The sequence below is a fragment of the Primulina huaijiensis genome, chromosome 7, assembly GCF_012295235.1.
Source record: "Primulina huaijiensis isolate GDHJ02 chromosome 7, ASM1229523v2, whole genome shotgun sequence".
Taxonomy (NCBI): Eukaryota; Viridiplantae; Streptophyta; class Magnoliopsida; order Lamiales; family Gesneriaceae; genus Primulina; species Primulina huaijiensis.
The window spans coordinates 16827745-16846724 of record NC_133312.1 but is presented as its reverse complement, the minus strand read 5'-3'; the positions used below and the strand labels follow the sequence as shown (position 1 = coordinate 16846724).

The 18980-nt window shown below is 36.0% G+C and overlaps 1 protein-coding gene across 1 annotated transcript; it reads right to left on the bottom strand.

The window, feature by feature from the left end:
* Positions 1–16762: 16762 nt before the first annotated feature.
* Positions 16763–17982, bottom strand: LOC140981635 (uncharacterized). Its single transcript, XM_073448058.1, has 3 exons — positions 17510–17982; positions 17324–17465; positions 16763–17182 (listed from the first exon to the last, which is right to left on the bottom strand). Exons 1-3 carry the CDS (start codon positions 17980–17982, stop codon positions 16763–16765), a joined length of 1035 nt encoding a protein of 344 aa, XP_073304159.1.
* Between the last annotated feature and the right edge of the window lie 998 nt (positions 17983–18980).

Below are 18980 nucleotides of genomic sequence, written 5' to 3'. Positions count from 1 at the left end.
GTTCACATATATATGTTTTTGCGCAATAAATTTGATATGATTGAGGGATTTGGGACACTGACCAAAAAGTAGGGGTGTTCAAACTTTGGATAAAACCGAAAAAATCGAAAATCTAAACCGAAAAAACAGAACATCGAACTGAACCGAAAACCGAATTTTGTAATTCAGATATAAATGTTAAAATCGAAGTTTATTTGATTCGGTTTCGGAATATATATGTCAAAACCGAAAAAACAGAAATTTCATTAAATTAATAATTTTATTTATATTTTTATTTATATTATATATTTTGATATGATATTTAGTGAATGAAAAATCATTTTGAATAATTTTTAGTTGATTGTTGTTTGTTTAATTAATTTAGACCTTATATTTAAATATTTTACAAAAAAAAACCATGTAAAAAGTTAACATATTATATTTTACAATACATTTACATTATTAATTTAAATAATTATATCAAAACCGAATTAACCGACCGAAATAACCGAACCGTTTTGGTAGAAAACCGAACCGAAAGAAAATAGTTCGGATATCGGATTATATATTTCTAAAACCGAAAATCGAAAAAACCGAATAAAAAACTCAAAACCGAATCGAACCGATCGATGAACACCCCTACCAAACATGCCTAAAAGTTAGATTTTTTTGGGGCATAGCATAGCAAGTGACATTAATCACCAGAAATTAAATAATGACCAATGTTGATGAAAATAATGGTTAAGAACTAATTTGTTTTTTTTTTTTTTAATTATTATAATTATCTTTTACTATCTTATCAAGTATATAAGTCTATTAGAGAATGTCTAATAGAGTAACAAAATTGATATGCTTGGTATGTCACCTAAAAGAATTACAATGATCGATGTCCTAGCCTATTATGAACGCTTTTTTACAACGATATTTCTACTTTTAATTTAGTTGAGGAGATCAACTCAAATCCCTGAATAAAAAGGAGGCATGGTCAACAACAAGCAGTGAGTACAAGGACGAGCAAGGAATGTTAATTGTCCAATGCCTTCGTTCATCTGTAAACATTAATATTTCGATATGACTTTTTTCTTGACAGAATATTAATTTGTCTTTCGGTAATTATTAATTATTTGTTTCGCAGAATATTTCAGTTTAATTTGATTTTGGATAAGGGGAGTTTCCAACTTTTGAAAGGAATTTGGTTCATCTTCTATTATCTTATTAAGTGTCTGTTGAAACGTATACTCCTTGCTCAATTGGTGAGTTTATTTTAAATCGTAAATCATCAAACCAAACCTAAAACTAGCATTTTTCAAAATAAAGCATAAAATTTTAAATCTCTCAAAGTCACTCAAAATCATAAAATCTTTAAAATAATCTTAATGCGGAAAACTAGCAAAGGTCTTCGGGTTATATGCACCATCAGTCGAGCTAGTACAACCATCAAGTCCTCCATCATCAACAATATCATGCTTATCTGCACCGATCACACCTAGTGAGTCTATTGACTCAACAAACCTTAACCATAATAACAAGTTGTACATAAATATTCTCAAGTAACAGTGAAAGATACTCTTAATAAAATAGCTTTTCATGAACATGCATAATTTCAAATCTTTTTTCCTTTCATCATATACGTATACGTTTTCCCTTTATTGAATTCAGATCGTTAATTGTGACTTTCGTATTAGTTGTAGTTCGATGGATCTATCTACGTATAACTATGGTACTAGGCGACGGGGACATCAGTGACACTCTCACCCGTAAACTGAGCATTGGCCTTACATATCATCAGATCATCGTGTTAGTCACAATCAAGTTATTTCCTTCAACCTTTCATTATTTTCATCACTTATAAACATTCATACATATATATCAATTTTCTTTTAAACCAAACATGCACACGTCTTTTATCATTATCGTTTCTCATCATAAAATTCCATAAACCTTCAAAATAAACATTTCTACTTTCATTACAGCATTTAGGACACTGCCATGACGTCTAACATTTTTCGGTGTAAAATTAATGTTTTGCCTCTAAACCCTAACTTTCCCAAATTACCATTGGACCTTAAAACGACGACCTAAATCCACCCAAACTTAACATAACACTTTAAAAAACACCCACAAATATTTCTTAGACGTAAACTTATGCTCATCGACTAATTTCCCAATTCGTTTTAAAACTTAAACGTACGTTTTGGTTGTAACCCGAATAGTCTCGAAACTTAACCAAATTTTTCCAAACTTGAACCATAGCTTATTAAAACCTAACCATACCCTATACAACCCAAAACAATCCAATTAAAACCTTTGAACGAGCCTAGGAAGCTGCTGGAAAATTCTGCTCATTTTCGAAAACCATAACTTGCACCCTAGCCCTCAACCAGCAAGACCAACGCCTATGAACCCTTCCTAGGACCATAAACAAACCCATACCAAGCTATTGGAACAGCCCAACAACAGCTAGCACTTGCATCCACCAAGTCGTGCCCCTTAAAGCCTACGCGACTCAAACGACGTGCACCTTTCAACCTTCCCTTCTAGCCCTTGCATAGCCCATTTAGGACCATTAGGGGTGTTCATCGGTCGGTTCAGATCGGTTTTTGGTTTTGTATTTTGGTTTTTTCAGTTTTCGGTTTTACAAATATATAATCTGATATCCGAACCATTTTTCTTCAGTTCGGTTCGATTTTCTACCGAAATGGTTTTGTTAGACTTAATTTAATTGTGGTGATGAGAGTCGAAACCGGTAGGAAAATATAAAATAGCAGAAGCAGAACGTTAGCTAAAACAGAAGCACTCGTATCGCTAAAACAGAAGCAGTACTTATCGAGTATTTCTTTGCTAAGCTTAACGCCTAGAAAAAGCAGAAGCAGAACAGAAGCAGAAGCAAAACGTAGCCTAAGCAAAAGCAGGACTTAATGTCTTTTGTTTGATCGTTACAAGTCTTAAATGTTACCGTTACTTTACCTAGTACTAGTATTAATTGCACCATTAATGCTGTACGAAGATATTTAACGCTCCTTACTAGTTTTGGTATAAAACAAAGACTGATTATTCTGAAGCTTTCTGCAGGACCCATTTCGGTGATAAAGCTGATTTACTCATAGTCAAAGAAGCCGTTTTGTTTATAAACGTTGGATTCAAGGTTTCTATATATTAAAGATCAATCTAATATAGAAACAACAACCGATCATTATTCAACAAAATACATATTCACTATCTATTATTCCAACGTTGTTTTGAGAAATCGAAACTACTCTTTATCTTCAAGCTCAACATACAGAAAAGCAGCACATTCTTTATAGCAAATATCTGATCTTCTGATATCATATTGTGCTGCTGTTTCTTAATCTCTTCACAAGATATTCACTTTATTACATCTTATTGAGAAGAGTCTGTAATCTGAAAAGAGTCTTTTTAGAACCTTGTTGCATTTATCATATTGTGTTATGAAACTAAGAGTTTCAGTAGACGAAGGGTAAGTCCTAATTAAGTGGGTGTGTACAAGAGTTGTACTGTAATAACCAAAGTCTTTTAGTGATACCTTCTGGAAATAAAAGAAGGGGAGATGTAGAAGATTTCATATTCGAACTTCTTGAAACAAATCAATGTCTAATGCTTACTGTTTTATTTTCACCTCAAACCATCAGGTCGTTTCCGCACAAGTTATTGTGATCTGCTGGAAATACATTCGAACAAGATAAGCTATAATCTTTAACAGGATTCTAGCACCTTTGCAAAAACGTCAAAGAAAAGAAAGAGTTTATTCACCCCCTCTAAACTCTAAGTCGATCCACAAAAGGTTCTGTTATTTCGGTCGGTTATTTCGGTTTTGATACAATTATTTAAATTAATAACATAAATATATTGTAAAATATAATATGTTATCTTTTTACATGATTTCTTAGTAAAACTTATAAAGTCTAAATAAATTACATAAACAACGATCAACTAAATATTATTCAATAATTCATCATTCACTGATATCATTTCAAAAAATATATAATAAAAATAAAATAATTAATTTAATGAAATTTTGGTTTTTTTGGTCAATTCGGTTTTGACATATATGATCCGAAATCGAACCAAATAAATTTCGGTTTTAACATTTATATCCGAATTATAAAATTCGGTTTTCTGTTCGATTAAATGTTCGATTTTTTCGATTTAGATTTTCGATTTTATCCGAAGTTTGAATACCCCTAAGGATCATGACTAGATCCCCCTAGGACCCTTGAACACAACCCAAACGGCAGCTAGTAGCCGCTCCTCCTAGGACCAACAAACGCAAGCCCTAGTTTTCTAAAGACCCAATTTTCGTTCAACTTTGTTACCTTCTTGTCCAGCCCTTACATATGCATCTATGGACCCTTAAACATGTTGAAAAGTGACCCTTCCCATAGCAGTACCATGGCAACTTCCTTGTGCATCATAAAGATGAATTTTAAAAAATGAAAACTCTAGTTTTGTTCATGTTTTGCCATAAAAACGAAAATATAAGATAATGTATCATATTTTTCACGCAAACATGTATCAATACATATATATGGTATCAACGATGAGTGAAAGAAGATTAAGGTGTGCTTTTGTATGCACAAAAAATAATTTGCGATGCGAAGAACGTTGGCGGAGAGAATACCTTTGCTGAATTCCCTTCAAAATCACGTGAAAAGCATTCGAAATTTGTGTGTGTTCATGTATGGCTACTGCCCTAAGTGTAGAGGCCCGTAATTCGTTTTCGTAATTTTGCGGAATTATTTAAAATTTTTCTCTTTAAATAAATAACGTACATCATTCATAAAATAAACTGATAAATAGGTTTAACTTTAAAAATAACAGCGGAAGTAATTATTTTGTTTCAAAACAACAGTTTTAAAAAATAGATATCCAACATATAAAAAGATGAGTTTGAAAGTGAAAATGCGAATAAACTGAAACATGAGGTACTCGGGTTCCTACTACTGCCGACCCAAGCTAGCTCACTGGTCCCCGCCCTCAGTCCCGACCTCATCAGTACCTACAACAATCAAGTCTAGTGAGTCTAAAGACTCAACATGCATATATCGTGAATAACAAGTAAATATATCATAAAATCGCATGCAACGTAAAAATATCGTATCGTAAAGCGTAAGGTGAAAATCGTGTCATGAGTAATTACAAATACGTGCATATCTGAAAATCGTACGTAAAAGATTTGCTCGATAAAGCGCTGTCATAAAATATCATATCGTAATTTTTTCTGGTAGAGATAATGTTTCAACGCAAGTGGCCCATAACATAACGTAAGCGCCTGATCAGACTAAACCACAGTATACTGGGCGGTAGAGATCATCACAGCCCTTGGACTGGATATCCGTACCCATACATAATTGTAAACCGGTCGTAAGTCACCGGGTGAAGCAATCCCATAAGCGTAAGGTGGCCACAAGACATATCGCATATATCTAAAAAATAAACATTTTATATTTTATGCACGTAATATAATTATAACCCTATTTTACCGGATAAGTTGGATCGTTCCCAGGCTTGCTGCGACCTAATTCTAACATGAGAAACATGCAAATAATCTTGACTTGACAAAGCCTTCATAACCGAACCAAAAACGAGACAACTACGCCCAACAAACTTAGTATTCAACCATGGCTTCGTACCAACCCGAACCAACATTGAACCATTGTTTAGCCATGATTAAAATACACCTAAAATGATGGAAAATATATCCCTAGGGCTGTAATACACAAAAAATGTGAATGGAGGCCAAAATCGTGAAATGCTCTTTCGAGAGTTGCTTTGGCACATTGCACCGTAAATTCTCGTACGACCTCGAAACTTAACCAAAATCACTAACAGCCAAAAACATGACCTTTTTAACTCATTGAGGTACTATTCAGTCCAAGGCCATAGGCTAAAAGCCAACCAAGAACTCGAACATGACCTCTGAACCGAAGCCAAAGTTGCTGTCATAACACAGTGGCAGCTGCTGCACTTCCTTGCGTGGTTTGTGAAACCAATGGCCATTGGGCCTTGAACCACCAACCAAAGTCTCTTACCAACATCCTAAGGTGTGGCTTGAACCATGGCTAAGGGCACTTGGCCAACCACAACTCAAGCAAACACCTAGGACAACTCGAAGCTCAAACCGAGAGCACCAAAGAAAATTCTGTGCTGTGCGATTATTTGAATCACCTTGCTGTCTTGTATCATTCTATTGGCCATATGATCAACCATGGCTCAATCTAGACTTGATGAAGTGTTGTATGAACCAAGGCTAAGGGCTAAAAGCCAACCAAGATCCATCCAAACACTTAGAAGCCGAAACTCATCACCCAAACCAGAAAAATGAACCGAGGGACATGTGTGTGTTTTGTTTAAAAAAATCGATGGGACCATGAACCAAGCCTTGAAGGGCCATCTTGGTCACGTCCTAGACATGCTAAGGAAGGTTATAACCATGGTTACAGGTCTTAGACCAACCATGATCCGAACCTTCAACTTAGAGAACCGAAACAAAAATATCGAGACTCAAACTTGCAACTAAGGGGAAGTTGCTGTCAAGTATTCGTCCAGCATGTAGGGGCTTGAACTAATGGACCAACATGATCCTAACACACCCTAGTACATGCCTAGATGCAGCCTTGAGTGCCTGGAATCGAGCCAACCTCTTGAAACCACAAAAACAATCAAAACTGTGAGGCCACAAGGGAAAGCCGAAAAATACTGCACAGATTTTCGAAAATTTGCTGTCATAATTTCGAATATGCTTCATGATTCATGAACAAAATATGGTTTAAAAACATGTATAGGACTTGATTGAAGAGAAAAGAATAACATATACATGCCTGAAATTTGTTTAAGAAAGAAAACAAACTATACGACGAACACGGCGCGGCGGAGACGGATTTCCTTTTCTTTCTTGTTTTCTTGTTGAAGGCTCACGATTTCTTGCTGCTATTTTCTCTGAAATTTTTGAATGTGAGGGGGTGAAGGAGTGTTAAGGAATGAAGGGGTATGTTACAAGGAAAATAAAGGAGTCAAGAATACATTAGAGGAAAGTTTCAAATTTAAGGATTGGAATGACACAAGGAAATGATTTTCTTCCTTCTAGTTGCTCGAAAATGAGGGAATGGCTAGTCAAATTTTGAGGTTTAATTAGGTGCAATAAAAGTGCTTAATTATTAATTGTTGTTGATTACAATGGAGGAATTAATCATACCAAGAAAGATTAAGGAAAGATATCAAAAATGGAGAGTTGCTAAACATGATTAAATTGATTATAAGGGGCCAAAAATTTGCTTAATAAATGGAGGTAAAATATTGCTTAATTGATGAATTTTAACTCTTTAAAGTTTTAAACGCTTATTTTGTATTTTAGTGAATTAATAATTTAATTTAGGATAGTAATTTTCTTGCATGCATGGCTAAATCTTAAAATAAATTACTAACATGTTAAGTTACAATTTCTTAAATAACATAGGCCTAGATTAATTTATCTCAATTGGTTACACATTTTAATTTAGGCTTTTAATTAATTATTGGACATAAAAGAACTTATTTACTACTTAACTCCAATTAATTAAATAAATCCTTAAACATTGTTTTACATTAAAATAAATTATCCTTTGGCTTAAATTAAATTTAAGAATATTTTTTTATTATTAATTTTATCTCAATACTCCAACTCCAGTCCGGCCTCGCTTATTTATCCGAAAAGATAAAAACTAAACTTCTGCGTAAAATAAATAATCATGACTCAACAAATTTTAAAATGAATTTAAACCCTCATGCATAAAAAATCATTTTACTTTAAATAATAGTAATTATGCATGGCTTATACGTAATCTGATTTTCGGGTTCTACACTAAGAGTCCTAGTGCGTTTGTTTTTTGTTGCAATTTAGGGTTTGAAAGCTTCAATTTGATATAAATAATTGTGTAGTAAGTTATGTCCAATAACCTAGGTATAATAGGTCCATTAGGCCCATTAGATAGTAGTTAAAATATTTCGTTCAGAAAATTTTTCGAAAATATTAGCCGAGTTCTTAAAAAGTCCTTATTTTCGTCGAAAATCGATTACCGATTTAAAATACGACCCGACGTGTAAAAACACCCCAAAAGTTTCCATTTTCGAAAATGCACATTAAAATATACCAAATATTAAATAATTAAAAATAATAATTTAATAAAAATATTCTCTTTTTTACGGTCCCTGGTCTCCGTTCTTTGATCGCGTCTCGAATGCCATTTTAAAACACAATTTTATGCTTCTAATATAAAATCCTATTTTAAACACGTAAACATGCCTATCACATTTAATTAATTCAGTTAAAATAATTTAATTAGGCATTTTACTTTTTTTTCTAGATTTGCATGAAGTTGGATTACGTTATCGCATTTTGGACTTTAAAATTCCTCCCTCCCTTAAATGAAATTTCGTCCTCAAAATTAAAACTTACCGAATAACTCCGGGTATGTACTCCTCATGTCCCTCTCAGTTTCTGAAGTAGCTTCCTCCTCCGAATAATTTAGCCACTTGATTTTGAAATTTTGAATAACTTTGTTTCGGAGCCTTTTTTCTTGCCTATACAAAATTTGTATAGGTCTTTCCTCGTAAGACATATTCGGAGTCAACTGCAGAGGTTCATAGTTCAGTACATATAAAGCATTCGACGTGTACGTTTGCAACATCGAGATGTGAAATACATTATGCACTACAGCTAGCATCGGTGACAACGCTACTCTATAAGTTAATGTTCCAATTTTTTCTAAAATTTCAAACGGTCCTATGAACCTTGGACTGAGTTTGCCTTTCTTTCAAAATCTCATAACCCCCTCTAGGACCATGACCAGACCCATGTGCACATGTATGAAACCTAACCCACGTCCACAGCCATTGCGATCGGGATCACTCGAACTCGCCCAATACTCCACCTAACTTGTCCTCAAGCTTCGATCTAAGCCTAGCCCTTCTACCAGCTGACCATGGACTATTCCCATCCCTGACACAAACCCCACACAGCCTGAACCAATTCTTGGAACGAGCCATGCACGGCTGCCCTCTCTCTTTCACCCGACCCAAACGTTCGAACCACCCTTGAACCAATCCTAAACTTTCGGCCCTACCTTCCTCGATCCAGACCTGATATACCCTCTAGAGTTCCTCGAAAATTGCTGTAAAATGATCCTTAAACGCCAAAGATCCGGCAGCCCTTCAACCATATCAAAACCGTGAGATTACATCAATAAAAGTGGAGTATTTTTCATGAAATTTCGTTCCCTATGCACATAAAATGTTAGCTCTGATATTCCTCATGCATAAACACACAAATAAACATATAATGATGTGAATGATGAGAAAAACGAGGTATAGGGCGTGCTTTTGCGTATTTACGCTCGAAAACCTCGATATGGTCACGTAGAATATGCACTGGAGAGACATGGATGGATTTCTTTGCAAGACCCTGGGGAATTTCGAAGCTCGCTGCTGCAAATTTTTTTGAAAATGCTGCTAGTAGGGGTTAAGGGGGCGGCCGAATGGTTACGCTAGGTTTAGGGTTTTAGTTGTAGTGTTTAAGTTATAATATTATGTGCTAATAGGTCCTTAATTAAAAATAAAGAGATTAAAAGAATTTTGGGCCCATTAAGCAATAACACAATCCCATTAAGCCCAAAAGCATTCCCAAAAAATATTTCGTTTAGGTATGTTTTTGATAAATATTGCTCGGATCCTCAAAAAGTCTCCCGACTTGCTAAATTTGCGTACTAGTTTAAAACATGACTCGATGAATAAAAATACCCTACCAAGGTCCATTTTCAAAAATCACCCTTATTTACACCATTTATTAAATAATTAAAAATAATTATTTAATAAAAATATTTTTCCTTAATTATCACCGGTCTCCGTTCCTCGTTCGAGCGCGAAATACTACTAAAAGCCCTAATACATTAAATTTTAATAAACCATAAAATGAAACGTACATAATCATGCAATAATCACACATTTAATGCTTTAAATTAATTAAAACATATTTTAGTAAAACTTTAGATTGCATGCAGTCATGTTACGTAATTCGAATTTTTTAGACCTTACAGTTATTATGAGTTCACAATTATTTATGTAGTAAATTTAGAATTTACTAATTAAATATTAGTACTAATGGTAGTGATTACTAATATATACAAATTTACCTCATCAACTGAATTATTGAGATCACTTCACAACCAATTCAGGCACTTTCAGTCCACAAATCTTACGTACGTAGATAAGGTTCACATATATAATTAATATATCATGAACTCACACTCGTATGAATCACTTCCATTCAAAGGGCCAAGCCTTTTGCACCCGTGACCCAAAACCTTCCAAAATTCTGAATCACGGGTCTCCATCCGAACACTTTACTCCCCCTACATATACCCCAAACACATAAATCATCGAACATATAACATATTTATCTAATTATTATCACAAGATGGAGTTTGTTATATTTAGAAAAGTGGTGGTGCTATTCTCTATAATTTCAGTGGTTCTAAGCAGTGGGGCAAGGGTTGCTGGTCTGTGTAACGTGACCGAAGAGGGAATGAATGCGTGTAGGCCGTCCGTAACGCCCCCTAACCCGGTGGCACCATCTCCGGAATGTTGTGATGCTGTGTCGGGGGCCGATTTCAAGTGTCTATGTTCGTATAGGAATTCATTTATGCTGCCTTCTCTAGGGATTGATCCGGATCTTGTACTGATTCTTCCGGCCAAATGCAACCTCTCGGCTCTGGACAAATGTGAAGGTTCCTAGTTGAATACGATGAGAAAATAGTTCGGTGTGCTTTGATTTTGCTAATGTTTTTAACGTGTTGGATGTTTTATTTGTGTGTTATTATGTATGTATCTCCTAAGATATTGCTAATATTATTAGCAATATTGGTGTAGTTTGGACCAACATGATGCATGTATTATTGGTCAAGTAATTATGGATTTGATTCATATATATATATCAACCGGTCTCTTAATCTTTCAAGCTGAACTTTCACCACATTTGAAAATCCTTTTCACGCAATACAGTAAAAATTATAATTGTTAATAATGGTATAACTCAAATATTTTAAAAACGCAAAGATAAGTTTTAAATCCTTTTGCCAAGTACAATATTTCTTACTCCCTGTTTTAGTTGAAAGCTTGAGGAGTTAAAGATAATTAAAATCTAATATGTACTTTTTGGTCTTTTTGAAAATAAGGTAAATACTGCTTCAAAATTATATAAAATAAAAAAATTTAAAAAAGATAAATACCTTAAATAAGATACGAGCACGACGGAAGCCCCGAGAACCCAGTGGTCATGGGTTTGAGTCTTATTAGTAGCAAAAACTTGGGTGAGACGGTCTCACGAGTCGTATTTTATGAGACATATATCTTATTTGAGTCATCCATGAAAGAATATTACTTTTTATGCTAAGAGTATTATTTTTTATTGTGAATATCGGTAGGGTTGACCCATCTCACATACAAAGATTCGCGAGACTGTCTCACAAGAGACGTACTCTTCATTAGTTGCATGAGATATTTAATTAGTTAGATAGTTAAATCTCATCACCTCCGTTTAAAAATCATAAGAGCACAATTACTACACGAGCTGCGTCGTGGGTTGATAAATACAAAGAATGTGTTTAGTTGAAAAAAAAATGGGATTTGGAATTGCATTTGGAATTCTATTTTGGTGTTTGACAACAAATTACAATGTAATTTCGAATTTGATTTGACAATTAAAAACAATATTATTTAATATTAAAAAACTTTATATTTCTTATTTTTAAAATGTTTTTTTTTATTAATAATATCTATATAAATACTCATATATCGTTTATCAAGAGCAAAAAATTATTTTTGAAACATGAAAAATAAAATTATTTTTAACACATGAAACATATACAGTTTATCGAGAAGAAATTAAAAATAAAGTTACCAAATTTGATAAATTATATTTTAGTATGAAAAAGAATGAAGATTTTTTTTTAAAAAAAATTATAGATTTTTTAAATATAAAAATATTTTAATTGATTTGTATCTGAATTAATAGTATAAATTTTTGAATAAATATTATTTTTTAAAACTTGAAAAGGTCATATAATTTTTTAGTAAAAATAATATTTTTTTTTAAACTCAAATCCACATTTAGATCACATGAAATCTCAACAATTTTATAACGAATTCACTTAATTAAATGAAATCTCATCAAATCCTATCAAATATCAATCTCATTTTGAAATCCGAAAACTAATTTAAGAGAAAAGTACTTCCATTTTTGTCAAACAATAAAAATTATATTTTCAATTCCATATCTCACAAAATTCTATCAATTTCATTTACCAAATAAACTGAACGGGTTACTGTTTGCACAATATTTGATTTGCGGGGGTGCTAGGTGCGAAGTTGCACCAATTTGTGTGAAAAACAGTAAAAATCTAACTTTTAACTATCAAACGAAAGCGAATACTAAATTCGATCATCGGTTCTAATCTCCTAAACTAATATAACGCCAAAAAAGAAGAAAACTACAGGAATTTGAGGTATAAACCCCTGACATCGTTTATATTTTCAATAAACAGTAGAAATTTACAAGACATAAAAATATAGCAAATAAAGTTGCTGAAATCTAAAATGACAAGTCCTAAAATACTAGAAATATGCTGAAACGATTAAAAACTAGTGCTGAAGACTGAATTCTTAGCAGAGAGTGCGTAGAGTTGTGTGTAGAGAATTGTGTCTCTTTGGCCGATCATTTTCTTCTGAATGCTGAGCAGTTCTCCCACTCTCCCATGAGCCCCTGATCTTTCCCACTACTTTCTCACGATGTCTTCCCACGATCTTTTCCATCTTCAGAGCTATGTGGTTGGCTGGACTTGATAGAAATTAGTCCGCTACATTTGACGGGCCCATAATTTAATTGGGCTTGTAATTAAATTATTTTAGCCCAAACAATTGCCCCCCGCAAGCATTGGCCCATTGGGCCAAAATGCTTGTATGTAAACTAGTTCCAACTTGTTTATTTGGAGCGGCCTGCAAGCATTTATCCCCTATAGTTAGCCCGTAGTATTGGGTTAAACGCTCAAGCCCAATTCAAGCCCAATTCACCGCCAAACTTTACGCTTCTGCCCCTTGGAATTCCCTCTTCTATGCGTAGGATTCAAACTCAGACTTTCCAGCTCCCCTTCTTCCTCCTTTTCGCCGTTCTCGTTCACTATCCCCAGCTGCCCTTGGACGATCGCCGATTCTTGGAGCATGCTCACCTATCCTTTACAATCGTTTCCCCTAAGTTGTGGTTACCGAGAATTTCACGATGGCTCAGGAACCATCTTCGACGCGCCCATCTGAATCGAACATTGCGGGTTCCTCGCTTGTCTCAACCGCCGTCTCCGCTTCGCTGCTCGTCGCGTTCGCTGGCTTCGCTACTGGCCCCAATCCGTTCCTTGCTGTCTTTGGGTCGTCGATGGGCTCTCAAATGGGAGTTGGTCAGTTTCCCTCGGCAACGGTGAACCGCGCCGGCTTCCGTGGATTTCTCAGGGCGACCGATTTCACTCTCCACGGCCATGGGTATTTTCCTCTTCCCTTTTCTTGAAATTTCCTTTTTCGATTTGTTTAGTTGATTGGCACGTATTAGCTGGGAATAGTTGTTTATGTTTTTATCCGGGAGACTTATTTTATAGAAACTTTACAGGCGTATTTCCTATTCTTGATTTGATTCTTTGCTCTTCTGCACCCTCTTTCACTGGTTTTTCTTGTATGCATTGATACGTCTATTTCTAGGAGGTAATCATGGGTTGAAAATTGGCCATGAGTTGGCCTCGGTTCTTCGGTACATTTGATAATCATGCCTTGATGCCTTTTGGAGCTTCCTGAACCACATGTACCTTTCAATTCTTATGTGTTTTTATGTGCTCTTATATGTTCTTATATGCTGCATCCACTCAAGACGACTCCGTCGTCCCTAGCATTATGCATTGCACTTCAGTCGGACCCCTTTCCCGCATACACGTATATGCATTTGCACTTCAGTCGGATCCCGTTCCCGCATACACGTCTATGCATTTGCACTTCAGTCGGACCCCTTTCCCGCATACACGTCTATTTATTGTTCTTGCATGCGGTGGCTTCGCTTTGTATTTGTTGACTCTTGGTTTGGTGTTGTGATTGTTGGATGATGGATGTTGGTTGGAGAAGGAGTTGAATTTGATGCTGGATGTTAGTTGGGGGAGAAGTTTTCTGTTGATTCTTTTACTCTGATCCAAATAATACCACTCATTTCAATAAACCAATATGTCTGTTTAAAACTCCCCGCTCGCAATTATTTCCTCCCCTGATTCTTTATCCAAACAAAATGAATCTAATATGATAAAAGTGGCCTCCTGGCCAAATTTAATTGATCGTTTTCGTTTTTCGAATCATAACCAACAAATATTTATATTACTGGCCCTACGGCCTACTTCAAATAAAATCTTAGAACATGAAACTAACAACATACAAAAATGGCTGGATAGCCTATTTCTATATCAAATTCCACTTCTGGGTCATCTTGTGGTTCTCATAACGCTATTGTTCTTTATGTTCTTCCTTTATTATTTGTTACTCCGCCCGGTGAGCTCAAATCCCCGCTCTGTGTAGTTCTTTCTTGCCATATTTTAAGTGGCCTGAAGGCCTACTTCATGGGTCTATCAATGCACATGTAAACAACCAATTTATACAATGGCAGTACGGTTTACCTCATCACGATTTTTCGTACCATAAGAACATTATAGATATCAACCGAATGTATGTATAATAAGTGGCCACAAGGCCGACTCTTTAATGAACAAAGTACCTTCAAAATGATGAAAGTGGCTTACTGTCCCACTTTGTCTAATCAATCTCATTGTTGAATCATAAACAACGGATATTCACCTCAGTGGCCCTAAGGCCTACACCACATGTCGTCTCGAAATAAAGAACTAAACATATACAAAAGTGGCCCATAAGCTTACTCTTATATCAAAACAAAACTTCAATGCCCTTTTGAACTTTTTCCAGCCATGTGCTCACATATAACAACTTAGGATCATCAAGCTCCCATAAGTTGATATCTTCTAATAGGTTTTGTACCTCATGTTGGCCATCTTCCATTTGAGATGGCGCCATCAATAATTCATCAACTTGGAGTTCATCCTCTTCATACTCTTCTTCTTGGACAACCTCAGTTCCATAGGTGTCTCATGCTTCTTCTTCCTCTAATTTGTTCAGTACTTGCTGCACATGCGCTTTTCATATAGAGGTTGCAGCTACCTCCTTTTCTTTTCAGTTTAAATCAATCATCAACCTTCTAAGTCAGAGGCTGAATTATCGGCCTAGGCGGCACGATAACAGTAGGCTTGAGGATTATTTCCAACACAGAGCTTGGAGTTGGTGACTGCATGTACAATGTACTTTCTTTCTTGCTATTGCTACGGATTTTGATGGGCCCAAAATCCCCATTGTAATACCTGGCCTCCACTGCACTTGCACTTGTTTGAAAGGGCTGTCCATCCGCTTCTACAAGCTCCACATCATCTCCTTTCCAAAATAACAACAGCTGATGCATTGAGGATGGTATGCACTGGTTTGCATGGATTCAATCTCTGCCTAACAACGCTTGGAAGTTGGCGGAGGAGTTTTCCACGAAAAATGCACATAAAGATGACATGCTCCCTATAGTAACATCAGCGGGGAATACCCCAATGGTCTTGGTGGTTTCCCCTGTAAATGCAGCAACCAAAACTTCTGTAGGAATCAAGTTCTCTTAAGTTTTGCCCAGACTTTTTAACATTCTTACTGGAAGAACATTCACAGCTGAACCATTGTCAATCAAAACCCTAGACACTGGTTCCCCATTAACATGGGCTTTGATGTACAACGGCCTTATGTGCTTGGTCATGGCCGGTGTAGACTTCTCAAGTATCACCTGTTTATGTTTATTTGGGTGATCTTCTTTTATAATCACTCTTGAACTCTCTTCAGGGAGTTTATCTGAATGACATTCCTTTTGCATCGATTCTTTGGGCATCAACTCCCCATTCTCTTCTTACATCATTTTAAATCTCTCTGGTAGTATCACCACTCCTGTGGCACAATCCACAGTGATGTGAAACTCCCCAATGCAAAAATTGATTGTTTTTTCTCTTTTATCATCCTCTTCACTTAACAGATCATAATCATCGTCTACAAACTTATCTTTAGTAGCCGATCTTCCAAACTTAGACCTACTCCCCGCTTGATCCTTGGTGAATGGAATATCAATTGTGGGTTCATTTTTCAGCTTAGCAGACTCTTCCCTCCTTGCAATAGCTCTTTCTCTCAACAGTCGTCTCTTTTGAGTCCTAGTAAGTGGCCTAGGGAACTTTTTGTGTTGGCCCACTTTCCAAGACTCACTAAACTCGCCTCTGACTGGGAGGACATACTTGGGCTTTGCTCCCCTGCCCTTAATCATTTTTCCTTCAGAGATTTCATCCACACGCCGCTCTCTATCTCAGTCAGCTGACTTTTTCTTGATTTCCATCCGTCGCGGCTCCACTCCATATATATCTCTCTTGTTCGAGTAAAGTTGGTATTGATTGCAAGATGACTCCCCTCTGAATCGTTGACTCTCAAGCACTGGCTTCTCGAAGAAACATTGGTTCCTCGGCCTATAGGCCATGGATTCACCAACGTCTCTGTTAAAACGCTGCTGAACTGTTCTTACTCGATCATCAATACGCCTCTTGTTAGCTTCGAACAACTGACCCTTCCGGATCTAGCATTTCTTAATTATTCGGTCTTTCACAGCAAAATATTGGCTTCTTTTCTCATTGAGAAGATCTCTTAAATCTGTCACATTCACATTAATGGATGCTACTAGGGGAAAAGGTTTGTCATCCACTACCATGGACTCTTGTTTGTCAGGTAACTTCAATATTCCCTTGTTAATTATGTCCTGTAGAATATTTCTGAAAGCCCAACAAGATTTAGTAGCGTGATTGTATGAATTGTGGTACTTACAATATTCTCGACCTTTCAACTCCTCCTTGGGTGGCATCCTGTGGTCAGGTGGAAAGGTGATAAATTTTTCTTTGACCAAAAAGTCAAAAACTTCATTTGTCTTTGACACATCAAACATGTACTGTATATCCTTGGGGAGTTTGGAGCTACTTTTCTTCTCAGCTTCTGCCGGCTTCTTTTTTAACAAGAGAACTGTGCAAGAACCAGCTGATCAAATTTCTGCTAATACAACTTCTTCCACATCTTGATAATATCACCCCATATTGGTTCTCTTCTTGTACGACTCCTCTTGCAACAGTTCTTCGTATTCAGCAACTTTGGCGGCCAGCTCAAAGAAATCCCTGAATTCCATATCTTGGAATTTCTTCCTTAATTCAAAGTCCATCCCTTTTTGTGCCATCTTCATGAACTCGGTCTCAGGTAGGAACACCTTGCACCTGTTCTTCATCTTTTTGAATCTGTCGATAAAAGACTCCACATATTCCCCTTTCTTTTGAGTGACCTGGATAAATCGGCAATGCACACTTCTGGCTCAGTTCTATAGAATTGAATTTGAAATTGTCTCTCCATTTCTTGCCAACTCGTCACTGAATTTCTGGGGAGAGAGGCATACCAATCAAATGCAGCTCCTGTGAGAGAATTTGGGAATAACCGCAACTTTAAATTGTTGAAGTTCTCCAAGTTGGCTAACTCCCCGCACTGGAGGGTAAACCTGGCTATATGTTCCATGCTGGACTGGCCATATTTCTCAGAGAATAAACTGAAGTCATGAACTCTATAACCCATTGGGTACAGGTTATTCACATCTATGTAGTCTGGATAAGGTTTGTGAAACTCCAGACGGCCTATCTGTCTCAAAGCCGGCCCATAAAGCTCTTGAACAGGTTGTTCGGGCTGTTGAACCTGAGTTCCTTCTTGATTGGCCAAAGGCTCCCCGCTTTCCTGACTGACGTTTTCTTTTCTTCTTGGCGGCATAGTGAGGTCTCACCGGACGTGCCAAAAATATGTTTGCACAATATTTGACTTGCGAGCGTGTCAGGTGCGAAGTTGCACCAATTTGTGTGAAAAACAGTAAAAATCAAACTTCTAACTATCAAACGAAAGCGAATCCTAAATTCGATCTTCGGTTCTAATATCCTAAACTAATATAACGCCAAAAAAGAAGAAAACTAATGGAATTTGAGGAATAAACCCCTGACATCGTTTCTATTTTCAATAAACAGTAGGAATTTAAAAAACATAAAAATATAACAAATAACGTTGCTGAAATCTAAAATGACAAGTCCTAGAATGCTAGAAATATACTGGAACGATTAAAAACTAGTGCGTGAAGACTGAATTCTTAGCACAGAGTATTTGCATAATTTTGTGCGTAGAGTTGTGTGTAGAGAGTTGTGTCGCTTTGGCCGATCATTTTCTTCTGAATGCTGAGCAATTCTCGCACTCTCCCATGAGCCCGTGATCTTTCCCACTACTTTCTCACGATCTGTTCCTGTCTTCCCACGATCTTTTCCATCTTCAGCCCTCTGTGGTTGGTTGGACTTTATAGAAATTAGTCTGCTACATTTGACGGGCCCATAATTTAATTGAGCTTGTAATTTAATTATTTTTAGCTCACACTGTTACCTTAATGGTATTTACGATCATGATTTGGGACTTCCAACAATGTAATGATTCACAATTTGATCTTTTATCTTTNATTTCGGTGAGTGTATGTAATATAAGCTTATATATAGATAATCAAATACATGGAAAAGAAGATAAAGTATAGGAGAAATTAATTATCATCAAACATATGATGCTCATTTCATATGTGCAGTGTCATTTCAGTATTCCCGATAAAAAAAACCTACAATTATAAAAATTTAAATTTATAAGTCCAAAACTCAATTTTATAATACATATGATCAAAATTACAAATAAACAATTAGCGTAGATGTAACGTCCAAAAACCAGTCCACGTAAACCGAATT